Below are 10,000 nucleotides of genomic sequence, written 5' to 3'. Positions count from 1 at the left end.
TGTGGAGTGAGCTTAGCAACCCGACAAGAATGTGCACACTCCTCTTCTCACACTGTATGAGTGTTTGGCCAGGGGGAGGTAGTGTGTGTGAGAGAGAGAGAGGGATAGAGAGAGAGGGATAGAGAGAGAGGGATAGAGAGAGAGGGATAGAGAGAGAGGGATAGAGAGAGAGGGATAGAGAGAGAGGGATAGAGAGAGATGGAGAGAGAGAGATGGAGAGAGAGATGGAGAGAGATGGAGTGTTTTTTTTTTTTTTTTTTTTTTTTTTTTTTTTTTTTTTAAGTCACATGTACTTCACCAAGAAGACCTCTTTGCATTTTTATAACAGCCACCTCAACGTGGACCATTTTCCGGCTACATGGGCTGTTTTCTCTCTTATGTGCTACTTGCATGAACCCACATAAATTACAGCTGACCTGGCCTGATGAGCTGGGTGTGTTTCTTTCTTTCTTTCTTTCTTTCTTTCTTTCTTTCTTTCTTTCTTTCTTTCTTTCTTTCTTTCTTTCTTTCTTTCCCTGTCACTTTCTTTGTCTCTTTTTTTGTCTCTCCCTTGGTACTCCATATCTCCCCACCCTGCTTATACTGTCTCCCAAATCCCTTATGTCTGTGTGTGTGTATGAACGCATGTGTGTGTGTGAGAAAAGACAGACAGAGAGAGAGTGTGTGTGTGTGTATGCGTGCTGCGTAAACAAAGACAGCCGCAAGCCTTTTTACTGTCAGTCACTATGCTCGTGCACGTTGCCCTGGGTTCCTGATTACCATTTAAGAGAAGTTCTGAATGCTGAGGCGGCAAAAACGGGGAAAATGAAATAATAAAAAAAAGAGCAAACTTTAACCCTCTTCTCTGAGCGAGACTACTGTCTGCTACTGACGGGCCCCTGAGGTCGTCTGTGAAGTTTGCAGAAGGGGAAGTCAACAAATAAAGACGGGTACTTAAACCTACAGCACTCTTCATCATTGTCCTCATCATCATCATCATCCTCATCCTCATCCTCATCCTCATCCTCATCCTCATCCTCATCCTCTTCGGCATGTCAGATTACCATCTTCGGTTCTGACTGGGCGATTTGTATTCACGGCAGCGTGTGCGGTTCTCGAGCTGTTCTCCTTGGGAACTTGTAGGGAGCGGAGCGATCCTCGTAGCCGCGCCAGGCTGCCGCGGAAGGAAGACTGCAGGGCTGCACCTCCCTGCGGGGCTGCAGGGGCCTCCAAAGTGAAGGGGGAGTAATGCTCTCGGACAGGCGCCGGCGTGCAGGCCCTTTGTAGTTCACACTGCATGTTTGATCATCTTCATTATATGCGTGCAGCACGGCCAATTGGAGCGCGTAGGGCGAAAGTGTCGACTGAAGGAGACTTCTAACACCCCCTGAAACCCTGTGCACTCTCCGAACCCTTAACACACACACACACACACACACACACACATACAGTACACACACTCATCCAAACTCTCTGGCCTTCGTTAAGATGGGGACGTTTGAGTGAGCTGACAGCGAGGCTTAATTGGGGTGGAGGGGGGTGGATAGAGAAAGCTGATGGTTACCACTGTGTCAAGCCTGGCCTCGCTTCTTTAGCCTGCCTTTGAAGGTGAAGATGCTGGAGCGGGCTCCTCTTGGAAGAAGAAGTGTGTTAAAATAAAGTGAGTGAGTGAGGAGTTGGGAGTCGAGGTGAAAAATGTTATGCATACTGATCAGAGTGAGGGAGCAATTCGTTTTTCGCTCCCGACTCATCTTTCACATACAGAAGCCCCCCAAGACGTCTCTGCCGAGGCGCCATAAATTAAAGATGAATTTCTCTCTCTCTCTCTCTCTCTCTCTCTCTCTCTCTCTCTCTCTCTCTCTCTCTCTCTCTCTCTCTCTCTCTCTCTCTCTCTCTCTCTCTCTCTCTCTCTCTCTTCTACTCCCTTCTCAATCCTGCGCTCGCTCATTCTCTTCGCTCCCTCTCTCGCTCTCTCACTGGGTCTCTCAATCTATCATACTCTCTCTCCCCCTTTTGTGCACTCTCTCTCTCTTGCTGTGTTCTCTCTCTCTCCTCTCTCTCTCTCTCTCTCTCTCTCTCTCTCGCTCTCTGTGTTGGTATATCGTGCTGCATCATTCTTTCGCTCCCTGTTTCCCTCTCTCACACTTGGTCTCACTCTCGTCTCACTCATACATACTTCTGTGTTCCTCCTTTCGCTGCCTTCCCTTTTCTCCCTCCTTCCCCATTTCCCTCTGTCTTTCTCTATCCCCCTCTCCCCCCACCTTTTGCTCATTTACAGCACCTCCTCTGATGCACATGTCTGTGTGAAATGAAATGATGTTCAGCATATTGGCCGAAAATTAGAGCGTGCACCATATCGAGCGGCCCACATTTATCGGTTGATGGTTTTTCTTTTGTGTGTGTGTGTGTGTGTCTAATATGGGTGCGTTTGTGTCTGTGATGCTTCCCACACACAAAGGATGCACAACACCATAACAGGTGCTACCCCTGCGCTCACACGCCTCATTAAAGATGTCACTTTGACCACGCAGCCACACAAACCAGTAAGCACACACACACACACACACAGACACACACACACTTTTTCAGCCTTTTCCATATGCTGTGAAGATGCGTGGGCCTGGTTGTGATTGCCGTTGGGGGCTGTGCATAATTCATCAGCGACGGTACGTACAGTAGAGTAACTCTTCCTAGCAAACACTTGCTGTTGACCCCCCCCCCCCCCACACACACACACACACACACACCTCCCATCCCCCCACGCGCTCTCGCAGGACAGGCTGACTCTGCGCTCGCTCTGAGGAGAGAAACGCCTCGCGTCATGCCCATGAGAAAAAAAGGAAACCAAAAAAAAAGAGAGGGAAGAAAAAAAGCAAAAACAGGTCACCAGACCATGAGTCAGACTCTGTTTGCTTCCGTTTAAGCAGATGACTGACCCAAGGGTCTGTTGATAGATTCACAGATTGTGTACAAAATAATGTGTTGCACACAGGGGAGTACTGTGTGGGGTAGGAGCGAGGCTATTGTCTGGCTTCTCTAGCATTTGGAAACTCCCTCACAGAAAGAGTGAGAGAACGAAAAGTGGTGAGGGGGAGCTAGAGAGGGGGAGTGGGGAGAGGGAGAGTGTGTTTTTTTTTTTTTTTTTTTTTTTTTTATTTTGCCATCTCATAGACTTGGATGTCAGTCATGTGGACAGAACCTGCTGGCCCAGAGCTCTGTCAGAGAGAGAGAGAGAGAGAGTGTGTGTGTGTGTGTGGGAGAAGGAGCAGGAGAAGGAGAACGAGAGAGTGATAGTGGCAGGCCTTTGATGTACAGAGGCATCAGTTTGAAACCAGACTGTGTTTGTGGAAGCAGTGCATAGCAGAGCAGTGGGCACTGGTGTGTGTGTGTGTGTGTTTGTGGAGCCCTATGAAGTGGAGCAGTGGGCACTGGCTGTGTGATGTGTTTGTGTTATCCTAACATTTGTCTTCCTGTCTCTCTCCTCTCTCCTCTGCTCTCTCTCTCTCTCTCTCTCTTTCTCTCACTCCCTCTCTCCTCTGCTCTCTCTCTATCTCTCACTCCCTCTCTCCTCTGCTCTCTCTCTCCTCTGCTCTCTCTCTATCTCTCACTCCCTCTCTTCTCTTTCCCTCTTCAAATACATCGTCTTTGACTTTTTATTTTGCCCTTCCTCTCTGCACACTCTCCTACCCTCTGACATATTCACACATTCTCTCACCCTATCCCCTTTGTGTCACTCCTTCACTTCATCTCTTGCATTTTTACTAATCTGACCAATCTTCTCTCGCTCTCTCACACTTTCACACTCTCACACACGCACGCTCACTCTATCCCCTGTTCTCTCTGGCTCTTTCTCTGTCTGCGTCCTTCCTTCCTTCCTTCCTTCCTCTCCCCCTTCTCTCTTTCTCTTTCTCTCTCCCTCCCCCTCTCCTCTCTTCTCTTCAGCAGGTAAGGGGGTGCCATGCCAGCTCCCGCTCCCCCGTCGCCTCCCCCCCTCGCCATCTGGTGGAGGCCCCTCTCACTACTCCTGCTCCCGCTCCTGCTGCTGCTGTCGCCCCCGACGACCACAGCCGCACCTGAGCCCGCGACCTCCGGTGGTCCGTCCGCCCTCCAGACTCGCTCCACCACCCTAAACAGCGGCGCTCCCCTTAACCACCTCCTGCTGGACCGCCGCTCGGGTCAGGTGTACGTGGGCGGCGTGAACGCCCTGTACCACCTGTCGGCCGACCTGCGCCTGCTCTCCCAGGGCCAGACTGGTCCCCGGCTGGACAGCCCCGACTGCCTGCCGCCCATCGACCCCAAGGACTGCACGCAGGCCCGCCAGACGGACAACGCCAACCAGATCCTGCTGCTGCAGGACGGCGAGGATGAGCCGCTCCCGGAAAAGAAGGCGGAGGAGGGGGGAAGTAATGCGGAGCGGCGCACGCGCTGGCGCAGCCTGATCGTGTGTGGCACGGTGCTGCAGGGCATCTGCGAGAAGCGCAGCCTGGCCGACGTGGGCCGCGTGCTCTACAACACCTCCAACCCCGTGGACACGCAGTACGTGGCCGCCAACGACCCGCGGGTCTCCACTGTGGGCGTGCTGGTCCAGCCCCAGCCCCAGCATCGCTCGCTGGCGCCGGCCATGCTGCTGGTGGGGCCGCTGGCTACACCAGTAGGTCGGGGGTCCCGCCGCATCACCACGCTACGCTTGCTGGCTCCAGCCCCAGACCACTCCATCCCCACCTTCTCCCACGAGGAGCTGGGCAAGCTGGTGGTGGGCTTTACCCGAAAGTACAACAACCACTTTGTGGCGCGCCCGCCACGAAGCCACGCCTATTCTCCTGCTGTCGCAAGGACGCCTGGGCTCCAAGGAGTATCGTACGATGAAGTCAGCTTCTGCACCGACGACCCCAGCTTTACTTCTTACGTGAGCTTCCTCCGCCGCAGCGCCGGGTTGTTAACCTCGCTTCAGGCCGCCGCTTCTGGTAACCGCCGCTGACGGCCCGCGACTTGTGGCTATGGCGGCCGCCAGGCGCCCACGCCAATTTCACCGGCCTCGCTGGCGCAGCGCTTCACGACATGGGAGCGCTTGGACAAGGCCCGAAGACGCCGCAGGAGCTGTAAAGCATCCCAGGAGGGCCGCGGGCCCACCAACCAGGAGGAGGCCTACATTGAGTACGAGGTGTCCTCCAAGTGCCTGCGCCTGGCCCAGGTAAGAGAGCAGCACTTCTGCCCTTCATTTTTAATTACCCTAACACGACATGAAGCCTGATCGGTGCGGACAAATCATAAGCTTACTAGCCTACTTGGCAGTCCCTAGTGGGTTCAGTCATGGCTCACTTGTCCATCAGGCGGTCAGTGGGAACAGTGACAGTGACAGTGACAGTGATGGCCCAGGAAGCTAATGCACTGGCCAGAGCACAATCTGCTTGTCCTAGCAGCCAGGCCTGGCGATGGGATCAAGCCTGCAATTCATTTCCTATCACCTCATCTGGACTTGAGTTAAATCTAATTCATCTCCTCCAGTGCAGTCAGTCAGTCAGTCAGTCACACAAACAGATACTCTCTGGGTGATTTCATTAGGGCCGATCAAAGTGCTACAGTGTTGTGATTGAATGTTAGCGTAATGTTTTCTTTACAGGTGAGCGAGAAAGAAAGAGCCACTGTAGCTGGAGCGGTGCCACAGAGCGCGTGCTGCACTGTGCTGTCAAAATTAGGTCATTTTCATGGCACAGCATGTCACGACAGCACTTTTTGTCTGAATTAGAAATTAGGCTTAACAGACCATTACCTTAATCTCCACCCCCCCCCCTCTCTCTCTCTCTCCTCTCCCTCCTCTCTCTTTATCTTTATCTTTCTTTCTTTCTTACTCTCTCTCACCCCATAAGCAAATCTGATAGCAGCTGAGTTCCATCGTAACTAATGAAGTCTAAAGAGCCGTCAGGGAGGCCGGAGTGCTGCTGTAGTCTTTAACTCCTCGACAGCAGTGGGAGACAACGCCTCTCTCTCTCTCTCTCTCTGTCTCTCTCTTCTCTTCTCTCTCCTCTCACTCACACTCTCTCACTCACACTCTTTCTCTCCCTCTCTCTCTCTCATTCTCTTCCTGTGACTGCCTCTCTCTCTCTTTTTTTCTCTCTCCCTCCCTCCATCTCTCTGTAACTCTCATTGCTCTTAATGAACGGGTCCCCCCCAGCAGCTCAGCAGACACCCCTTCACTGCCAGCTGCAAATCCGCCTCATGGCACTGTTTTTTTCTCTTTTCTTTCTTTCTTTCTTTCTGGGTCCTCTCTTTCTTTTCTCTTCTCTCTCAGAGCATGCTGCTCTTTTCATCAGCTGAGTCAACAGCACCAGTGGGGAGGCCCTGTGTGCAGCTGTGCTGGCGGAGGCGATGCGATCAGATCAGAACCTTCTCGTTTGACTCAGTCCATCACCAATTCAGAAAGCTCGTACCGCACCGGACACACAAAAAGCATTTAGATAGCGTCCTCATTCAGTCATTTGCATTAATGCTTTTTATTGAGCGGAACATAAAGTAAATATTTCAGTGTGGGGTTTTTTTTTGTGCTCAATAACAATGGCTTTGCACCTGTCCTCCCACTCACCACCCATCATCTGCAGTTAACCCTGCTATCCAGGAGTCTGGAGGCAGCAGTGCTGTGCAGCTGGGTGTAGTGCTGGAGCACCGCATTAACCCTTAAAGGTGTAGGTTTTTGAACATTCTAAGTTCCACAACAATTGAAGGTTCTAAAATTCTATGTTGAATTCAATGAACCCAGATATTCTTTAAATGTCTTGTTTAACATTCCCGCCACAATCGGTGTGTGGTACTCTTTTAAGGGTTAATTATTAGCAGAATGACGAATCCTGAGTCACGAAAGTCACGTTCCAGCTGCAGGCTGAGGGTAACGGTGCAAATGGCCCGTTATGGCCCTCACCAAATTTAAATGCAGATTTTGGCCAAAGGGGGGTTTATATTGCTTTCCCCATTATTGTGATGGTTACCCATAAGCCTCTACGGGCTATAGACTGTTGAAATAGGTTGCATTTTTACCTTTACCTGTTAGTAAATGCTAAATGGACTAGATTTATATAGCGCTTTTCTATTCAATAGAGCACTCAAAAAGTAATAGAGTTTAAAGTTAATGCCTCACATTCATCTATTCACACACACACACACACACACACACACACACACACACACACACACACACACACACACAAACACAAACCAACTGCTGTAAATCTTTCTAGTTGTAGGTTTGGCTATGTTTATGTTACATGAAGGTTATTTCCCCTGAAGCCACCCTTGTGGTGTGAGGCGAAGCGGGTGTTGGAGACCCACCCCACCTCCCCCAATGGAGCCATTAGCAGGGCTTGCGCAGGGCAGTGATGGAATACCACACCACATTGGGGTCGGAGACCTGCGGTGGGGAAAGCACTTGACTGTGCTTGTGTGTACGGAGTGTGGTACGGTGTATGTGTGTGAGTGTGTGTGTGAGCCATGTGTGTTTGTATTTTTTGCAGACCTGTGTGTGTGTGTGTGTGTGTGCGTATGTGTGCGTGCTTGCATTTGCGTGTGTGTCCATGTGTGTGCCACGGCCATGTAAGTCGGTGAGTGGCAGCTGCCTCGGTGCTGACACAGATTAACTTCCAGCTGCTCTCGTGACTCTTAATCCGTCGTGGGGCCGTGGCCCCTGTACCTCTGAACGAGGGGAGCCAGCCTGCGATCTGCCACTCCTCAAGTCACCGACCGGGGCCCCTCGTATCAGCCTTGGGGGACCCCCAGTCTCCACTGGAAGGGTCTTGACACCTTCAGGAGAAAAGGAGCAAGGCAGAAGACAGAACGCGACCCCCATTAACACTGCAAAATGGAAATGAGACTGGTGTGAAAAACAGAGTCGCATTTGTAATGCAGAGTGTGGGTGTGTGTGTGTGTGTGTGTGGGGGTTGTCTGTGTAGGGGTCAGTCAGAGAGATGGCGAGAGAGGGATAGAGAAAGAAAGGGGAGGATAAAGATGGAGTGGCGAAATAGGAGGGGGTGGTAGAGGAGATATGGAGAGAAAGAAGAGGGAGGGAGAGAGGAGGGGGGGAGGTGATAAAGATAGTGGTGGGAGAGAGGGGGATATGGAGAGAGGGAGAGCGAGAGAGATGGAGCGATTGCACGCAGATTGCTTTCTGTTGCAGCACGGTGCCACCGGGGCAGGGCCAGCAAATCCAGCTTAGCGCTGCCGCCTCTCCTCTCCTCTCCTCTCCTTACTTGCTCCGCTCCACTGCAGCTGGCCAAAGCTGAGCACCACTGACCCACATCCCCCACCCACACCCACCCACACTGTCCCACTGACCATCGGCCCCGTCTCACCTCCCACACCACCAGACACCACACACACACACACACACACACACGCCACCACCACCACCCATTCATTCCCTTCCCCCAATCAGCCACCAAACGCTGTTACACAACCACTCCTCTCAGGCCAGCACAGGGCACAGAGCAGCACTGTGCAGGGTACTCGTGCTCATCTCTCTCTCTCTCTCTCTCTCTCTCTCTCTCTCTCTCTCTCTATCTCTGTGTGATCAATAGGTCGTTCCGACAGACAGCGGCTTTTCCTGCGTGTATGAATGATGCATGTGTGAAGCATTCGATGGTTGTTGGGTGTAGCTCTGCTCTACTGTGCCAGTGGCTATATGAGCTATGTCTGGGAGATGACTGATTTGTGGCCTTCGTTAAGGTGTGCTGTGGTGCTGTGTGTTCTCCGTTATGAAGCACAATTATGAGACCATGGGGGGGAAAAAAGGCCACAGCCCGAAATAGACCAGAAATATTGACACTGTCAACTTTCTCTTACAAAGAAATAAATGGGAGTCTACAACCCTTTATGTTGGTCGTTTCCAACTCCCCCTGGGCATTATTACAAAACCCTTTCACCACTCTCCAGATATAGCTGCTGCGCTATCATTGTGTGTGAGTTGTACTTATATATGTGTGTGTGTGTGTGTGTGTGTGTGTGTGTGTGTGTGTGTGTGTGTGTGTGTGTGTATAAAGCTACAAAGCTGTGCTGTGCATTTTTTCTCTGTGTGTGGTTGGAGTTGCTAAGCTGCTAAGCTCAACTGGGAGTGTATGTGTAAGCTGAACTGGGAGTGTTTGTGTGTGCTTGTGCGTGTGTGCGTGTGTGTCAGTGTGTTTGGAGCGTAGTGGCTCTGCTGAGCTGGTGTACTGTCACCTAGGCTGTGGCCGTGTGTCCATCCACCCCCTGTGACAGGTGCGGCCCAGAATAGCCCCCTCAGGCAGGCAGGAGGAATGTCTCTGTGTGCTGACCTGCTCTCAGGATGCAGCTCGCATGTGTGTGTGTGTGTGTGTGTGTGTGTGTGTGTCTCCTGTACCACTGGGAATGAATGCACTAAACCCAGATTAATGGGACTTGAATGGTATGGCTTGAATTGTCTGCTTCCCCCTTCCTGGGACCTGGAGACAGGTTTTTGAACCGTCTCGTCATAACTGTGTGTGCGCAGTGTGTCGAGCGAGGTTCCCTCCACTGTCTAGTCGGGTCCTCTGAGCCCTCTGTGGTTTCAGACTGGGTTTTACAACACAAAGCTCCTTATTCCAAGCACCTGCCTCAGCAGCAGCACCATCATCCCTCCCCTTATCCCTCTCATTCATGTAGAGCTCATTCACTAACGTCGGGCAGCACAGAAACTGCCACAATGGGATTCTGCCATAACAGAGCGCCTCACGCACTAGATTACTCGTGCTGCTCTCAGAACTGTGTACACATACAGTCATCATGTCATTGCTTTACGGAAATCACCCAGATTTCAGAACAAGTGACTCTACTCAGATTTGTGCAGACCCCCCTCAAAACTCCCCCTGCTGGTCATAACATGTTACTCCACCCAGATAAAGCACTTTGAACCAAGGCTAGGGTCAGACAACTTGACTGAAAAGAGATTCACAAGGTGAGGTTTGACTGCTGACTGTTTTGACTGAATTGAAAGTAAACCATTAGAAATTATATAGTTTGCAGTTTTGTAATGATTTGCAAT

The 10,000-nt window shown here is 51.3% G+C and overlaps 1 protein-coding gene across 1 annotated transcript in view; it reads left to right on the top strand.

Annotated features, from left to right (window-relative positions):
* plxnb3 (plexin B3) overlaps positions 1-10,000 on the top strand; it is a 62,517-nt gene that overhangs the window by 19,213 nt on the left and 33,304 nt on the right. Inside the window, 1 exon segment of the mRNA XM_048241434.1 lies at positions 3,925-5,170. Coding sequence (XP_048097391.1) covers positions 3,938-5,170 — 1,233 coding nt within the window. The 5' untranslated portion in view covers positions 3,925-3,937.

This window comes from Alosa alosa, chromosome 4 (genome assembly GCF_017589495.1).
Source record: "Alosa alosa isolate M-15738 ecotype Scorff River chromosome 4, AALO_Geno_1.1, whole genome shotgun sequence".
In the NCBI taxonomy this organism is placed as follows: domain Eukaryota; kingdom Metazoa; phylum Chordata; class Actinopteri; order Clupeiformes; family Clupeidae; genus Alosa; species Alosa alosa.
The sequence above is the reverse complement of the archived record's forward strand: the minus strand, read 5'-3'. Positions and strand labels throughout refer to the sequence as shown.